The following is a 19455-nucleotide window of genomic DNA, read 5'->3' on the forward strand; positions in this document are numbered from 1 at the left end:
TGAAAATCTACTGCATTTTTAAAGATTCCCCAGAGAATAAAATTGCGTATGGCACTGCCCTACTCCTTACCCTAGTATCGTTGTCTAGTATTTAACAGACTCTGTTGTTAAGAAATCTTCCTTTTTATCTATCTTCAGTCTCATGTTCCACTATAGGACATTTCCTTCCTTCCTTCCTTCCTTCCTTCCTTCCTTCCTTCCTTCCTTCCTTCCTTCCTTCCTTCCTTCCTTCCTTCCTTCCTTCCTTCCTTCCTTCCTTCCTTTCTCTTTTCTTCTTTATTTTTGTCTCTGTTTTTTTTCCTACTACATGACTAATATGGAAATATGTTTTGCATGACTGCACATGTATAGCCTATATCAAATTGCTTACCTTCCCAATGAGGAGAGTGAAGAAGGGGGGAAGTAGAGAATTTGGAACTCAAAATTAAAAAAAAAAACAAATATTAAAAAGTTTTACATGTAATTGAGAAAAATAAATATTTTAAAATTAAAAAACAAAATAAAACAACAAAAAAAGGTCTATCCATGATTTTCCGTCTCTTGGAGTTAGCTCCTCAATTCTCAGAGCTTAGCGTTGTACCTGGCATATAGTAAACATTTAATAAATGTTTATTGACTGACCTGACTAACGTGACTTTCTTACTCAACTCATATAGTAAGAAAACCATTCAAGTTGTTTTCATGAATGCTTGAATGGGCCAGTTGGTATGGCACATGTGGAAAAATTATAGTAATCTCTAGGCTTTTCATGCTAGAAACAAGAAATATAGAATAAGATTATGCTCAGGTGTGGTATGGACTAGATCAGAGTTTCTTCACCTGGTGTCTGTCCATTGTTAGATTTCAGGGAGTTCATGAACTTGGATTGGAAAAAATTATGTCTTTATTTCAATATTCTTGCATTCTAATGTATTTAAAAACATTATTCTGAGAAAGCTAGAGATTATATGAGTAGAACTTTAACTAAATCAATAATTTATACAAGAGCAATGGTGTAAGAGATATGTATGATCAGAAATAAATGCAGGCTGGTCATGGGACAAAAAGGAGAGACAATAGATAACTAACCTAAGTGGCACATTGAGTGCTTGGAAAATTTTAAAAGAATCAGAGGAAGGCCTCCAGTGTGTTGGATGGATTCTTTATGAGAGATTAATGGTAAAAACTTGGAAAAGAATCACAGAGGATATAAAAGTTTAGAGAAGGGAGCATGCTGTAATAGTGAAGCAAGTACTCACAGTTAAGAAGTCATGGATTCATCAAATAGACAGCTATCAAATTAATTCTGTTCTCAACAGTGCCACCAATTTGAACAAATCCTCTAACCTCTTTAGGCATCAGTTTATTCATCTGTAAAGTGGGAGATTTAGAGTTGATCATCTCTAGGGTCCCTTTCAGCTCCAAAATTCTGTGATTGTATGGTCCAGAGGAAGATTGAAAAGCATTTTATCACATGAAGCCAAGATGGCAACCCAGCTGAACTCTCCCAACTTTCCCCTCCAAATAACTTTAAAATAGCTCCTCATACCAAATTTTGGAGTGGCAGAGCCAACAAAAGGTCAGGATGAGATGTCTTTGCAGGCTAAGACAATGTAGGAGGTCGAAGGAGAGGTCTATGATACCCCAGGGTGGAGGGCAGCCTATAGAATGGCAGCAACACAGAAGGTAGGTAGATGGCAGTAGCAGCAGTGGATTCGGGAACTTTGAGCTTAGAGACAGTAAGAGAGTCAAACAACTGGTCAGAAAGAGATTATAGGGGACCCTTTGCTGAAACTCACCGTAGCTGGCACTGATTAGCAACTCTATTGCCCATAAGCAGTTCTAGGTTTCAGTTTCAGAGTGGAGAGGAGTGCTGGCCGTTGTTAGGAACAGGGGTCCTGGTCACAGTACTAGCGCAAAGAGGAATAGTAGCATTTATGGCTACAGGAGAGCAAAGAACTTGGTCACAGTTCCAGGGCTGAGAAGAGCACTAGTGTTTGCAGCTGCAGGGGAGCAAGGGACTTTTCCTGGGTAAAGACCAGAATACAGACCAAGAGAGCAGTAACCACACCTCTTCCAGGATTACATTACCTTGGAAGCACCAAAAGCTTTCAGATCCACAGAACTAACTCTGAAAATAGTAGCATGAAAAAGCCTAAAGCTTAGGACAGGTGTGCAGAGCCCAACTTTAACATAAAGTTCAAAGTCAGTAGGCTGGAAAAATGAGCAAATAACAATAAAAAAGAACTTGACCATGAAAAAAAAAAGCTACTACGGTCGCAAGGAAGAGAAGCATAAACTCAGAAGGTGACAACAATGTAAAAACAGCTACAAGCAAAGCCCCCCCCCCAGAGAAATGCTAATTGGGCACAAGCCGAACTAGAATTCCGGGAAGAGTTAAAGAAAGACATAAGTGGCAGAAGAAAAATTGGGAAAAGAAATGAGAGTGATGCACAAAAATTATGAAAAGAAAATTAACAGCTTGGCTTAAAAAATAAAAAGACCCAAAATACTAAAGAAAACATCTTAAAAACAGAATTGGTCTAATGATAAAAGAGACACAAAAAAATCAGTGAAAATTCTTAATTCTTTAAAAATTAGAATTGGACAAGTGGAAGCTAATGTTTCCATGTGATATCAAGAAACAATAAAACAAAGTCAAAAGAATGAAAAAATAGAAAAAAATGTGAAATAGTGGAAGAACAACTGACCTGGAGAATAGATTGAAGAGAGATAATTTAAGAATTAATGGACTACCTGAAAGCCATGATAAAAAAAAAGAGCCTAGACATCATAGTTCAAGAAACCATAAAGGAAAACTGCCTTGGTATCTTAGATACAGAGGGTAAAAGAGAAATTGAAAGAATGCAGCAATCACCTCCTGAAAGAGATACCAAAATGAAAACTCTCAAGAATATTATGGCCAAATTCCAGATCTCTCAGGTCAAGCAGAAAATGCTGTGAGCAACCAGAAAAAAGAAGTTTTAAGTATTGTGGAGCCACAGCCAGGATCACACAAGATTTAGCAGCTTCCATTATTAAGGAGTAGAGGGCTTGGAATATGATATTCCTGAAGGCAAAGGAGATGTAACTCCTGCAAACTTTATCATTATTTGGGGCAGTTAGAAGGAGTCTATATGGACAGAGGGCATGAGTGTGAGTCAATTGTGCTGGGATGATATAAAAAAATATGAAGGGATGAGAAAGGAGGAAGGGGGAGGTAGAGTAGGGAACATTTTTCTCATGTAAAAGTGGCACACAAAGAGGAGCTTTTGTAGTGGAGGGGAAATGGAGGGTGGGTGGACAATGCTTCAACATCACTCTCATTGGATTTGGTCTGTAGAGGAAAGAATGTGTGTGTGTGTGTGTGTGTGTGTGTGTGTGTGTGTGTGTGCGTGCGCGTGCATGCTATATTACACATACACACAGTTGTATATAGAAATCTCTCTTACCTAGTAATAGGTGGGGGGCTAAGTAATAGGGAATAATATAGCAATATAATATTATTAATAAAATAATGTAATAATATAGTAATAAGTAACAGGGAAATAGAAAGGGTAGAAGATAAGAGATAGAGGGAGGATGATAAAGAGAGAGCAGATTAAGGGGGCAGTGATAAGACACAAAACAGACTTTTGAAGAGGAACATGAAAAAGAGAGAGAAGGATAAACAGAATGAAATACAATGGAGGGAAATATACAATTAGTAATCATAACTGTGAATGAGATGAACTCATCCATGAAATGGAAGTAGATAATAGAACAGATTAGAAACTAGAATCCAACAATATGTTGTTTATAAGAGATACACTTGAAACAGAAAGACACAGAGTTAAAATAAAAGGCGGGAGTGGAATCTATTATATGTCAGTGAAAGCAAAAAAAGACAGGTAGTAATCATGATATCAGGCAAAGCAAAGGCCAAAATAGACCTAATTTTAAAAGATAATCAGGGAAACTACATTTTGATAAAAGATACCATAGACAATAAAGTAATATAAAAAAATTTTTTACAGCATATTTCTCTGTATAAAGGCCTCATTTCTCAAATATATAGAGAACGGAGTCAATTTTATAAAAATAAGAGCTGTTCCATAATTGATAAATGATCCAAAGATATGAATAGGCAGTATTCAAAAGAAGAAATTAAAAGTATGAAAAAATGCTCTGAATCACTATTGACTAGAAAACTGCAAATTAAAACAATTCTGAGGTACCACTTTACACTTATCAGAATTGACAGATGCTGGAGGGGATGAGGGAAAATAAGTACATTAATAGACTGTTGGTGGAGTTATGAATTGCTCCAACCATTCTGAACAACAATTTGGAGCTATGCGTAAAGGGCTATAAAACTGTGACCCAGCAATACCACTACTAGGTCTGTATCCCAAAGAGATCAAAGGAAAAGGATAATGATCTACATGTGAAAAGTATTTATAGCAGCTCTTTTTTCTGTGGTGGCAAAGAATTGGACATTGAGGGGATACTCATTAGTTGTGGAAGAGCTGAACAAATTGTGACATATAATTGTGATGGAGCACTATTGTGCTATAAGAAATGATACAGGGGATTGTTTCAGAATAAAAACATGGTCAGATCTGTATGAACTGATTCGAAATGAGAAGAACTGGGAGATCATTGTGCATAATAACAGCAATGTTGTAATGATGATCAACTGTGAAGGACTTGGCTACTTTAATCAATACAGTAATCCAAGACAGTCTCAACGGACTCATGATGATAAAGTTCTGTCCACCTCCAGAGAGAGAACTGATGAACTCTTGAGTGCAAATTGAAATATAATTTTCTCGCTTTTTTTTTTGCTTTTTTTCCCTATATGTGACTAATATGGAAATATGTTTTGCATAATTTCATATGTATAATTGATATCATTTTGGTTGCCTTCTCAGTGAATGGAGGAGGGTTAGGGAGGGAGGAAGAGAATTTAGATTTCAATTTAAAAAGAAAAGAATGTTAAAAATAAGTAATACATATTTAAAAAATTAAAAAGAAAAAAGCATTTTTATCATGGTTCCATATTAGATATTTCTTGAATTTTGAAGACATTTCCTACCAGCTGTCCCTGCTGGAATTGGGCAGCCACAGATCACTGGGGAAGGGTTATTAGGCTTTAAAATTAGGCTTGGTTTAAAATTCATTTTGTAAAAAGATTTAGCAAACATGTAAAGACATCATTAACTTTAAAAAGCTCTCATTAAAATCTCCATAAGTATGGAGGTATCAAAGCATTTAGGACTTTAGCATCTAGTAGAATGTTCTCCAGTAGAATGGCTGTAAGGAAAAAATAAGTAGTTGTAGATGTTGCTGAAATTGTATTTGGAAGAGTAAGGTGCCAAAGCCTGGAAACTTGAATTTTATGGCAATACAAAATGAGATCTTGGTTGTTCATATGAGATCTAGTAGCTTTGTGAATTTATTAGAGTTTCTTAGGGAAATGCAGGTTTAGACTGCACTCTTTGGGCCAAAAATGTTAAAATATAAATAGGATGTGAGAAATCAGTCAGTAAAATGAAACCCCTTCCTCACTGTGGGGGCACTAGGTGGCACTGTTGGAGTGCAAGAAAGTACCAAACAATGTTCTTTAGGTTGTGTAAATACTGCTGCAAAGAAACTGTGGTTGAGAAAATAACCTGTTACAAAACTCATTATTCTTTTGGAGTCATAAAATGCATGTTTGATTAGGTTGCAATTCAGCCCATAGCTCTCTCAGAGTCCGGCATGCTGTATATTTTGCCTTTTGTTATTATCTGGGACTGTTTTTTGTAACTCATTTCCTACAAAGCATGATGAATTTCTAGCCATTTCTCCATCCCCCACTCTAAAGATGGTCTCCTAGAAACAATGGTCCAAAACAATACTTGTGTGCGTGTGTATGCGTGTGTGTGTGTGTGTGTGTGTGTGAGAGAGAGAGAGAGAGAGAGAGAGAGAGAGAGAGAGAGAGAGAGAGAGAGAGAGAGAGAGAATTAGTAATAATTCTTGCCGTACTGATATTGCTTTTTGTCAAAGGTATCCTTCTGTAATTATGTAAGCAGAAAAAATTTAACTTTGTTGCTAGCCCAACATGAAATAGCAGCAGGGCGAGCTCCCAGGTTTACCTTGATGCAATTCTGAACAAATCCTCCCCCTCCCACCCCACCCCCAATCTCCCCTAAGCCTTAATACTTCATAGCACTCTACCTCAAATACTGAAAGTTCACTTGTGTAAACTTTTTTTTTCTTTCATCAGAGTTCTGACATGAATAGTAAAAGTTCAACACATAACTGTATAAAAGGTAAAACAACTGCTCCATTGTTTTTACTTGGAGCAACCTGACTGACCCTCTTAACAGGCAATTAGTGACAGGTCAAAAGCTTTCCTCTTTACACCTTTCCAACTTTCCCCACAAAAAGGTGTAGCTTGTCTATGAGACTCGACAGTCGCTTTTACAGTATGCTAGATACATTAGTTAATTGTCCCTGCTGGCAGCTCCCTGTAGCGGCGAGCCAGGGGGAGATACTAGGTGGTTCTTTTCTTTTGCTTTCCTCTTGCCAACGTGTCTCCTATAAACAGTTTCTGTTAGTGGAGGGATGGGGACAAGGCTTTTCTAGGAATTATACTTAGGGAAATTTCAAACACAAGACACTGGTATGAGCAAAACAGAAGTAGAAGTTGAAAAAAAATCTGTTCCAAAGTTATAAATGGCCCCTAACTTTTACACTTTTGATCTGTAGTGATAGATCTATTAAAAAACTGTCTATTAAAAAGATTGCCTTGGGTAAAAAAACAAAAACAAAAACTTGAAGTATCCACTTTATAGAAGTATGTGTTCAAACTTTACTATTCTTTATCAGAACTTTCACAAAGAAAGAGGAAAAATTTACATGAATGAATACCCCCTCATTAATTATTGCTGGAAGGAATTATAAAATATTAAAATTTAGGAAAGGCTTAGAATGAGCAATGCTTTAGAAGAATAGCATGCCAGCCACCTTTCTGTGTTAGGCATGACAATGTGCATAAAACCTGATAGGCAACCCTACCATCACCTCTTTACCACTTAATGGCAATGCCATATTTTCACTGTCTACCTCCTGTAGTGGTTGTGAGAAAAGCATTGGTAAATCATAAAGTGCTATATGAACATGCACAGTATTATTACCTTATATTTTTTAAATAAGTATTTACTTTTTAGACATTTTGCGCAGATAATTGCCTAGAAGTTGTCTGACCATAAAAAAAATTACCAATTCACTGTCCTCTTCTTCCCTCTCAATCCTTTCCTCTCCCACAGACTAAGAACAAATAAATGAAAACAGCATTATATACCACTCGACACAAACTCATTTATTTTGAGAGAGCAAGCAGCTGGCTGTTTTCAGACTTAAAAAAAAATCCATTACATCTTAGTACAGTTGCAGTGCAATTTTAAAGTTGTTTTAATTGTAAGGTAATTTTTAGGGGGGAATGTGGTGTGGCAGTTCACATGAAGAAAGAGGTCTTTTAGTAGTAAAATAAAATGGTAAACTGAGACATTGTTTTCTTCAAACTTCCCTTATTACTGACTTATCTAATAATATGTTCAATAATTGAATAATAATTCTCTAATAATATAATTATATATGAATATGTTATAATTATAAAATGTAATTCACACACACAGACATATAGACACACACACACATACACACACACACACACCACACACACACACACACACACACAAACACTGCCTAGACTACATTACTTGCTGTCAGTAACCTTGAGACTTCACCCTTACTTTCCTGACATATCCAATCAGTTGCCAAATCTTACTATTTTTATGTCCACATATTTCTCATATATGCTCTCTCCTCTTCTTTCATATAGCCACCACCAGGCCTTCATCACCTCTCACTCTGGACTATTGCAGTAGCCTAATTGGTCTTCTGCCTCATCTCTCTCTCCACTGCAATCCATCATCCACACAGTTGCCAAAGTGATTTTTCTAAAGTGCAGGTCTGACTATGTCCAAGGACCTCCACCCTCAAAAAATTTAGTGGATCACTATTTTAGAATCAAATATATCTCTGATTTAGCATCATTGCACCTGGCCCTTTCCTATCTTTCTAGGCTTTTTATACTTTATCTGCTTTCTCCCTACCCTACAAGTCAGCCATACCAGCTTCTGTGCTGTTTCTCATATTACCATCTCCCCTTTTGTCCCAGTTTTGTACTTTATTCCCTCTAGCCTGAAAACTCTCCCTTTTCACCTGACTCTAAGAATCTTTGGTTTCCTTTAAAATTCTGCTCCGATGCTGCTGTCTGTAGGAAGTCTTTCCCAGGCCCCCAGCTGCTATTGCCTTCCCTTCTAAGTTCACCTTGTTATCTGATGTATGTTCTTGTTGTCTCTCCCTTTGTAAACTTCCTGAGGGCAGGGATTGTTTCCCCCCTTTTCCCCGTTTGTGTCCTCAGGGCTTGGCACGATGCATGGCACTTGGTAAACAATTTATGCTTATGGATTGATTGATGTGGCTTTTTAGGAGGTTCAGGTAATACATGAAAAAAGAGATGGGAGAGGAAAGATTGAAAGCAAGCTGAGTCCATTCCTTTTTTTTTAAACGAAATTCTTTTAATGAATGATTTTAAACCTATATAGTAGTTCCGGTTGAAGGCAGAAGAAGGGTAAAATTACAGGTTAAAAATGTGGATGTGGGTGATAAGTTTTCTACATTTTTAGCATAACTTCATATCTCTCAGTAAATTAAAAGAAAAACAACTAGATAAAAGGAATCTTATCTAAATATCATCATGTGGTGACAAAGAATAACTTTATTTTACTTTTGCTATTTGGACTTTTTTCTCCCGTATTTGAATATGTAGACCACTTTGTGATTTTGTGGTTTTTACAAATCTGACTGTAACATATTCTCCCAGGGTTTTGCTATATTTTAAAATAATTTAAAATGGTCCACACAGATCTTCATATTCATCCTAAAACCATAGCAGGTCTTTCAGAATGGCCCTAAGAGTATTGAAAACACTGTTTTGTTTTCCTGTGTTTTGTTATAGTGGACTTTACCCCAATTCCATACAAGAATCCACCTCCTCCCAAAGTAGAAAAGACATTTCCACCATACCATGGATATGGCTCTGAAGAGGATTCTCTTTGTTCCTGCTTAGGCCTTATGCCCAAACCACCCCAGAAAGATTTCAAGAAATTTATGGAAAAAGACAGGTATATGAACATAAGTTCTTCTCTCCCTCCCCTAAATCATTTCTAAATTTTCTTCTTGGGATTTAGGGTATACACCATGTGCTGAAGACAAATATTCTGTTCACCCAATTTACAGTTCAGTGAAATGTTGCTGTGGTAATAGCCTAATATAACTTGTTCTTGCATGAGTCCTGATTTGTAACATGTATCAACTAAAGCCCCATAAAGTAAGTTAATGTTCTCTCTAACTTAGATTATATTTTCTTATACATAACTCATAAGATAGCAACTCCCTAGAAAATGGTATAGAAATGTTTGATTGATTTAGAAGTGTTATTTTATTCAGTATAAGAAAGTTTTCTGGTTGAGTTCAGCAAGCAAGAAATTGTTTATGCTGCCGAAATACCACTTTTTAAAATAGTCTATATGGTAAGAACTTATTTCCAAAATGCATGGAAAAATCAGCCCCCAAAGTCATATATACTGAATGTTTTCCATTGCCTTTCTGGTTTATTCTTCCACAGGGAAAGGAGACATTGTAGAAAGAAGTATATAATCATAGACTGGTGAGGAATAGCGCTCAGTCAGAAAATTATAGTGTCGTACATATGGGAAATGATGGGATGGGAGAACAGCAAAAAGGAGGGAAGAAGAAATGTAGGAAGGGATTGGGAGAATGAAAAGTCTATACCAGGGCTGTTGAAATCAGATCTGAATTCAAGGCCTTCTTTGGGCAGATGTTGTCTGGGTAATCTTAGACAAGTCAAAACCTCTTGTATCAAGTAACTCTAAGACCATTAAGTTGTAAAGCAGGTGCTCTGTACACCATTGTATGCACTTATTTAAAGTTTGGGTTCAGTTAGGTAAAATTGATACAATCCATGGATGCTGTTTTCCCATATTTTGAAGTACATACAACAAAAAAATGAGGCCATAGTGATTGATACTTTTTTTTTTATTAACAATCGCTGTAAATTGACACAGATTTTTCTAGATATGAAGGTAAGAAAAGCACTCTTGCCTTGAAATGAAATCCTTTCGCATTTTAATCTCTTATACAAGAGACTACAAATTTTATTGTAAATTCTACCCTATATTTATTGGTGATATAATGACTCTAGCAGAAAAATTCTGTTGCTTTGTAATGAGAATTAGCTGATTACTGTTTTTAGGGATAGTCACCTGAAATAGGTTGGAGAATAAATTATCCCTGTTGTAAAATGAATGTTGGAAAAAATAATTCTCCTTGGTGAATAAATTGGTTTTGGATCTCAGGGGAATAGATTTTTTTTTTCAGTTTGAGGCATTCTTTTCCCATTTTGCCACTTAAAGAGTTCTGATTATAAATAGTACACTTCTATTTCTAATTCACAAGTGGTCATGAAAATGACATTCTCAGTGACATATGACTTGCAGATTAATGCTATTCAGTCACCTGGGTTGGTCCTACAGGTACAGACATCTCTGATTTTGCTTTATTCTGTCTACTAATTACTGTGTCCAGAATATACTTCCATCAAGCTCTACCCACACCTGTGACCCTGTTTCCATAGTAACCAGTACAATTCAGTAAGGAGTCCTGTGCATAAGCTAGAATAAACTAAGGTTTTAAAACAGTGAAAACCTGAGAAACAGAAGACTAAACACAAGAAAATAAGGTGGTTCACAGATGAACCAAACTACTTTTGTTTTTCAAAATAACATGTACTTTTGGGTATAAGATTATATGACATATTACACAAGTTGCTTAACCATGAACTGGGGGACAGATTACAGTAAAATTTTAGTAGTTCTTTGGAGAGAAATTAAATTGAAGGAGGAAGAATTTCAGTTGGACATAAAACTGGGCTTCTTGACTACTGCTGAGGGTGAGCATAGAATCTTTAAGCTGGAAGGGACATTGGAAATAGACTATTTCAACTTAATCAGTTGACTGATGAGAAAACTGAAGACTTGTTACAGGTAGCCTGGGAAGGGGATAAGGAAGGATCTCCAGTTTCTTCACATTTCCTACAAAGTATCTTTTTTTTTCCCCTCTTCTGCTTTCCATCTGAGCTCTTCAGCTGTTTGGAATAATTTTTTTTAAACTTTTATATCTGGCTCCATTAGCTTTTGCCTCTACAATCTACTCAAAGGCATAGGTTTGAGGAGGGGAACTGTCTATTTGTGCCATCACGACTACTATTCTGTGTGGCTAGGAGAAAGCCCTGCCACCCTCTTCCCTCCACACGTTCCTTCTGGAGAACTTTTACAAATTTTTGCTCTTGAGGAAAACTCTGCCCTTCAGTCTTAATCCCAAGAAAACCTCCCAAGATGGCAAATGATACAATTCCCAGATCTTTAGGAATTTAGGTCATTTCCCAAGGCAGCTAGTTCAAACCTTGCCAGAAGTACCACTGCATTTTTTTTTAAAAGGATAGATCTGGTTCCAAGCACCAAGGAACAGTGATGGAGATAAAACAAATGGATGTGTCAGAATAGCAAACAATATGAGAGTATTTATAAACTGTTGTTGTTGTTGTTGTTTTGTTCAGCCATTTTCAGATATGTCTGACTCTTTGTGACCCCATTTTGGGGTTTTCTTGGCAGAGCTACTGGAGTGATTTGCCATTTTCTTCTCTAATTTATTTTATAGATGAGAAAACTGAGGCAAACAAGGTTAAATGACTTGCCCAGAGTCACACAGCTAGTAAGTGTCTGAGGCTGTATTTGAACCCAGGAAGATGAGTCTTGCTGACTCCAGGCCTGGCACTGTATCCACCATGTCACATTATTGCCCTAGCTAAGAGTGCTAAACTATATGCTAGTGTCTGAAAAATTAGGAGAAATTAGGAGATATATGAAAGCTGGCATAATCATGCAAGGCTTGACAGAACATGTAGGACTTCATCTGGACCTTGAAAGACAGGTGGGATTTGGGATTGGCAAAAAGGGAGAGTGATGAAGATATTGCCGATGGAAGCAGTAAGAACAGTGACAGAGACATGAATGAGCATGGCAGAGGAGAGTAAGCAACTTGGCCTGACTAAAGTGGGGGTGGGGTCTTTATTGAAGAGCAGTGGAAAGAAAATGGGGATAGGGAGGAATTAGCCAAGTCATGGAGGGCCATTAGAGCAAGGTGGAGAGCAGATCGATGATGTAGCAGGAGACAGAGAGCCATTTAATGATTTGTAGCAGAATCAGCATTGGATTTGGAGACCAGAGGATATTTATTCAAATACAGGATCCAGACTACATTTTATATGACCTTGGGGAAGTCTCTTCACCTCTCCGGGCCTCAGTTTCCTCTTTTGTAAAATATGGAGGCTGGACTAGATGTTTTCTAAAGTCTCTTCCAGCTGACCAGGAAAATAACATGATTGAAACTAGTGGTTAAGTAAGATTAGATATATATTTACTACTGAGTTACATTAATTTTGCTAAAGATTTAGTCTTTTTAGTTTCTAACCTAACTGCTGAAATCTACAATCATAGATTTAGATCAAAGAGTGTGTAATCCTTAACATTCTTTGTGTATCACAGAGGTCTAAGGTTAGAGAATAGTAATAAAAATATATATTTGATATTGAATTAAGCTAGCCACTTAGAAGTTTTAGTGGAACTAAAGTAGTATAATTTATAAATTAGCAGTATAAATTATATGGCATATATATATACATATATATTATTAATGTTTCACAGAGGGCAAAACTAGTATCAGATTTATTTCTAGACACAATAAAACTAATCACTACCTTATAAGAGAGTGGACTACAAGAGAAGAATGGCTATTGTGGGTTCAATAATTATTAAAGTTTAGCAGAGAACTGGAAACTGCAGGGGGTGCCCCCTCCCTTGGGGAAGTTATGGTATACGAATGTGACAGAATGCTATTGTTCTTTAAGAAATGATGAATAGGGTGTTTTTAGCAGTATCTAGGAAGACCTGCATGAATGGATGCTGAATTGAAGTGAGCAGAATCAGGAATACAATTTATAACAACAATATTGTAAAGAAAAACAACTTTAGAGGACTAAAGATATTAGAGGACTTCCAATTACTGCTGTTATCTGGGTGGCACCACTTTGAACCTCTTTTTTTCTTTTCTTTCATTTTTTTTTTAAGGCAATTGGGGTTAAGTGACTTGCCCAGGGTCACACAGCTAGTAAGCGTTAGAGGCCAGATTTGAACTTAGATCCTCCTACCTCTAGTACCAGTGACCTAGCACCTAGCTATAGCTGCCCTTCTGGTTTTTCAAAGTTTTTAACCCTGCTTTTTTTCTGTTTTTTTTCTTTTTTCTTTTTTTTCTTTGTTTTGTTTTTAGAATTTTTAACTCTAATCTATACCAGAACCACAGACTTATGATAAAATGTGGTACCCACCTACTGAGAGGTGATGGACTCAGTACAGAATAAGAAATTTTTTTTTCTTGGACATGACCAATGAGGGAATTTGTTTTGCCTGTCTGTACATATTTGTTATAAGAGTTTTGTTTTTTCCTTCTTTTTCAATTGGGTGGGGGCAGGGGGGGATGTGTAGTGGAAGGAAGAAAAGGTTGATTTTTGTTAACTGAAAACATATTATCAAAAATTAAAATTTAGTGAAAAACCATACTTAACATTTATCCAGTGCTTTAAAATTTGCAAGCCACTTTATATAAATAATACCTTTTGATTTTCATGATGATCTTGTGAAGTAGTTACTGCAGATATCAGTATACGTATTTTGAAGATGAAGAAACTGAGGTGTGGAGAGGTTAAAATATTTTGCCTATAGATACAGAACTAGTAATGTTAGGGAGTTGGAGGGAGAGTGGAATGGAGATTTCAACTTAGATCTTTTCTCCAAGTCCGGGAACCTTTCCTGCCCCATGCTTCCTTCCATATGCTGATTTATGAGCATTCTTCAGCTGGCATGCAGGCAGCAACTCTCTTTAGCTCAAATCCCTAGGATGGTCCACAGAAGTGGAGTAGCCCCTTTTCTCCTCTGTGACTTGGAAGTGCCAATTTTTTCATCTTCTGAGGAAGGCATGAATGAAATCTAACATAAGGCAGTCTTGTAAATAGCTACTTTTGCATTTGTCTAGATGTGTTCCAAGAAAGGAATTCATGATGATTTGAGTTATTTTGCTGAACCTCCTTTGAGCTGGACAGGTTGCTCTACATATTGCTTAAAAGATATATCTTAGTGCTGTTAGAGTTAGAGTTTCATTGTTAAAGACCTCCCATGATTGAGTCATTGGTAATGGAGATGAATGACCACTTCTTGTGAACACCCCATTAGTTGATGGCAGCAGACATACTTCTACAGATAGACCCTAGATTAGTTTTCTTAGGGACTAGACAGTTGCTTTTTGGAACCACTGCTTGATTTTAACTCTTGGTCCAAATTTGAAGGGTAACAGAACTTGACTTATAGGCCCAATTTTAATCTATCTAGATCTTATTTATTAACTATTACTTTGGACTGTTCGATTTGATAAACATCTATTGAGCAAAATATTGTATTAAATGTTCTTGGTGATACCGAGAGAAACAAAAAGTGATTTTCATCCTCAAAGAACTTAAAATCTAAGGTACAATTGTGTGGGGGTGGAAGTGCTGCATAAGAAATGCAAATTATCAAACGTCAGAGTATAATTAGCATCACGAGAGAGGCACAAAATGTAGTGGGTGGTGAGTGCTGAGTGAGTGGTCTCCTTTCTTGGGAGCTGGGTACGGATACACATATAAATAAGACGTTGGTTGTGAATCTTTGATGAGATTTTAGGCTGGCTAGAGTAGGAGACATAACCATCCACCGAGCTAATTAATGTATTGCAAATACAAAATCTAGGTCATTTTTTTTTTTTTGGAAAAAATTTTGAAATTAAGGTCAAACAAGTTGACTTCAAAATCCTACCTTTGTGACTTTAGTCAAGTCAATAGGCCTTGGTTTCTTTATCTGTAAAATGAGGGTGTTGGATTAGATGACTTCAAAGGTCCTTTCCAGTTTTAGATTAATGACCCTTTGATTATATGGCAAAAGATCTGTGGTTTTTCATCATAGGGAATTTCTGGTATGAAAACCTCAAATACTAATGCAGTTCACAACTAGTTTATGATTCAACAGGTAAGTCTTAAGAGTTGCTTGAGATTAAGAAAGGTTAAAAGAAAAAAGACTGGCCCAGGATGACACTGCTAGTAGCTATCAGAGGAGGAGCTTAAGTCCAGGTCTTCCTCACTCCAAGCCTACCACTCTCTCCATGCCACCTCTCTGATTTAAGTGACATTATTTTATTGGTGGGCAGCTAGGTGCTACAGTGGATAGAGTGCCAGACTTGAAGTCAGGAAGACCTGAGTTCAAATCTGGCCTCAGATATTTACTAGCTGTGTGACCCTGAGCAAGTCACTTAACCCTGCTTGCCTCAGTTTCTTCATCTATAAAATGAGCTGGAGAAGGAAATGGCAAACCATTCTGGTATCTTTGCCAAGAAGACCCCAAATGGAATCACGAAGAGTCAGACACAGCTGAATCATGACTGAACAACAACAACATTACCCTATGTTCATAGTCTCAGGTACATGGCAACAACAGATGTTCTTATATGTTAGGGGGAAAAAGTCTCCTGGAAAATCTAGAACCTTCCCACTTTAGTATCTTCTCATTTACTTTAGAGAATTTATTTTGCAGTTTAAAATTATAAGATTATCTTTTAGTGCATTCAGATAAAATTACGTATTTTATAATGGAAAGAGTTTACAGTATAGGGAACCGGCAGCCTCAAGGCCATGGGCTTCAGGTTCCCCACCCCTGGTTAAGTATATCTGAGAGAAGAAGAAAAAATAAAAAATATTGTAACCCCTCATTTTGTCCTGTTTTCCCCTTCCTATTTAGTTTTGGCCTTGTGAGTCATGTACTTCGGTTTCTTGCAAAACTTGATACAGAAGATTGTGTTGACAAGGATCGGAGATTCATCATTTCATACTATCTCAGTGATGATACCCTTTCAGTGTATGAGCCTCGAATGAGAAACTCAGGTAAGAGTTTCAGGGTCACCGATTTAGAACCAGAAGGGACCTGAAAAACTACGTAGTCCAGCCCATGCCTTTTATAGGTGGAAAAACAGAGGGGAAGTTAGGTGGCACAGTGGATAGAGCATTGGCCTTAGAATTAGGAGGATCTGAGTTCAAATCTGGCCTCTGACACTTACTAGCTGTGTGACCCTGGGCAAGTCACATAACCCCAGTTGTCTTCAAAAAAGAAAGAAAGAAAGAAAGAAAAGAAAAAACAGAGGTTCAAAGTGGTTCCACGTGGATAAGAGTAATAACTGGTAGAGCTGGGCCTTGAAACCCAGGGATCTAACATTGAATCCAGTGTCTGCCCACTATACAACATAGTCCTTTTGTAACATTTGATGATGCATTATTCTAAAACATAGTAAAGATGATCTATATGCCTGGTTTGTTTCCCCTAGATGTCAGCATGTGATCTTGGCATTTCTTTCTTCCTTTTTTGTTCTTCTTAGCATTTATTTCTTTCTAGTATGCTTTGCAAATATTTTCCCTCACCTTCTGAGACATTTTGAGAAATTCTATATGTAGGTAAATACCCTGGCTTCTAATTTATGTCTCTTCTTGGAGAGATTACCTCTTGCACCAAATATTAATCTTCCTCTTTGGTACCTGCAGCTCTTCACAAGTAGCCCCTTCCTATCTCTCCAGGTATTTTACCCATCACTCCCTTCATTGCCCTCTGTAGAGTTCTGCCATAATGCTGCCATGCTCCATCTCCTGCCTTTTCCCCATGCCTAGAAGACTACACTTGCTGTCCTCTGACTATCAGACTCCCTGGCTTTCTTCAAGACTCAGCTTAAATGGCGCCTTCTGCAGGAAGCCTTTTTAAGTCCCCCAGGCTGCTAGGGCCTTCTGTGTATGAATGTTTTGTATACCTATTAAATACACATTATTTCCTCCATTAAATTCTAAACTCCTTAAGGATGAGAACTGTTATTCCTTTTCCTTTGTTTCTCCAGTGCTTGGCACAGTTCCTGGCACATAGTAAGTCCTTAATAAATGCTTGCTAGTTAAAGAAGTTGGAGGGGGGCTCTTCATCTTTCTTGACTTAGAAAGGCATATGTTTGCACCATTCTGAGTTGGTTTCCTCAGTCAAGGCAGAATGTACCAAGACAAAGTTGTTAGGCAAATTAGCATAATTTGCTAACAACAACAACAACAAAAATTGCTAATTTTGGTCGCAAAAAAATGAATATTTGGGAGAGGGTAGACAGAGAAGGGTCTGGACCCTTATATGGTTTTCCCAGAATGGAAACTGCCTTTACGGATTATCATCTCCTTTTACACTATTGTTTCTAGAGATTTACCTGGGGCACTGAGACATTAAGTGAATTGCTTCTTGGTAATAAATAAATTCATTTACATAGTGCTATAATATTGATCATATTAGATAGTCCTACCTATAAGCAATATATATTTCCAGTTGTTTAGATCAGAAATAGAACTAGAGCCCAGTTTTTCCTGACTCTGTCTGGCCCTTTATCTACCATACTATTCTACCTTTTCTACTAATCACTGGTCTTAAGAAAAATCCTTATAAATGAAAAATAATTGTCTTATGACTTTTCTACTCTTGGGCCTTTCAGCTACCAAGATGGTTAAAGCTATGAACACACAAGCTAGTAACAGGGAGCTCAGTAGCATGTCAATACATGAATGGTCATTAGATTGATCATAGCTCTTAGCTTTCAAAGTTGTTTTTACAGGGTGGTTGTTATTGTATAAATGCTTCTTCCAGTTCTGTTGACTTCAATCTGCATCACTTCATAAAAATCTGTCTGTGTCTTTTTGCCACACCAAAAGAACTTCTGTGGATATTTTTGTACATTAAGGACTTTTTTCTTCTTTGATTTCTTTTGGATAAAGGCCTAACAGTGGTACAGCTGGGTGAAGCTACACACAGATTAAAAATTTTTTGTGCATAATTCCACATTACTTTCCAGAATGGTTGTACGTATTCACAGGTTCATTAACAGTGCATCAATGTGTCTGTTTTCCTATAACTTCTGAAACATTTATAATTTTCCTTTTTTGTTATCTTTGTCACTCTAAAGGGTGTGAAGTGGAATCTGAGAATTATTTTAATTTGCATTTTTTCTAATTATTATTGACTTGGAGCATTTTGGGGGGTGGTATGGCTATAGAGAGCTTGGGTTTTTTCCTTTGAGAACTGTCTATTCTTATCCATATGCTATTTATCAATTGGGGAATGATTCTTTTTTTAATTTGAATAAATTTCTTATCCATCATAAAATTTTATCAGAGAAACTTACTATAAACATTTCCCCCCACTTAACTGTTTCCCTTTTAACCTTAACTTTATGAGGTTTGTTTGTGCAAAACTTTTAAAAATTTTATGCAATTAAAATTATCCATTTCGTCTTCTATGATCCTCCCTATTCCTCCTTTGATTATGAACTTTCCTCCTATCCACAGAGCTTTATTTCTTGTTTCTCGGTTTTGTTTATGATGTGACTTTTTATATCTTGGTCACATGTCCATTTGGAGCTTATCATTGTATAAGGTATGAGGTGTTGGTCTAATTTCTTCCATATTGCTATTCAACATTCCCGGCAGTTTCGTTAAATAGTGAGTCCTAATTCTATTAGTTGTATTTATCGAATACTATTAGATATACCTTCTCTATATTGTTCACCTAATTCATTCCACTGATTAATCTCTCTGTTTCTTGACCAGTATCAAATTGTTTTAATAATAACTTCATTGTGATATAGCTTGAGCTTTGGCACTGATAGGCCCTCTTTGTTTCCATTTCTTTCCATTATTTCTTTTGAAATTCTTAACCTTTTTTTCCTTCTAAATGAATTTTGTTATTATTTCTTCTTGTTCTACAAAGGAATCCCTTGATACTTTGATTAGAATGACATTGAATAAATAAATTAATTTAGGTAATATTGTCATTTATATTATATTGATGTGTCCTACGCATGAGCAATTAATGTATTTTTCCTATTATTTAGCTGGTTTTTGTTTCTATAAATAGTTGTTTGTAGTTTTATTTATATAGGTCTTGTACACACCTTGGAAGGTAGATTCCCAGGTATTTTATGTATTCTTTGGTAATTTTATATGGAATTTCTCTTTCTACTTTCTCAATTTGTCATGGTGCTCTGGGTAGAAGTTTAAACTGTTCAATTCAAATTAAGCATTTATTAAGTGCCTGCTATGTGCAAGGAACTAAAGATAAAAATAATAATTGTCCTCAAGGAGATTACATTTTATAA

The 19455-nt window shown here is 36.5% G+C and overlaps 1 protein-coding gene across 1 annotated transcript in view; it reads left to right on the plus strand.

Moving 5' to 3' along the window:
• Positions 1-19455, plus strand: part of EFHC2 (EF-hand domain containing 2) — a 250745-nt gene that overhangs the window by 137061 nt on the left and 94229 nt on the right. Inside the window, exons 8-9 of the mRNA XM_020996051.2 lie at positions 9032-9197; positions 16032-16174. Of these exons, the coding sequence (XP_020851710.1) occupies positions 9032-9197; positions 16032-16174 (309 nt within the window). The remainder of the gene's footprint in view (positions 1-9031; positions 9198-16031; positions 16175-19455) is intronic.

Source organism: Phascolarctos cinereus, unplaced genomic scaffold (genome assembly GCF_003287225.1).
Source record: "Phascolarctos cinereus isolate Bilbo 61053 unplaced genomic scaffold, phaCin_HiC Scaffold_726;HRSCAF=1367, whole genome shotgun sequence".
Lineage (NCBI taxonomy): Eukaryota > Metazoa > Chordata > Mammalia > Diprotodontia > Phascolarctidae > Phascolarctos > Phascolarctos cinereus.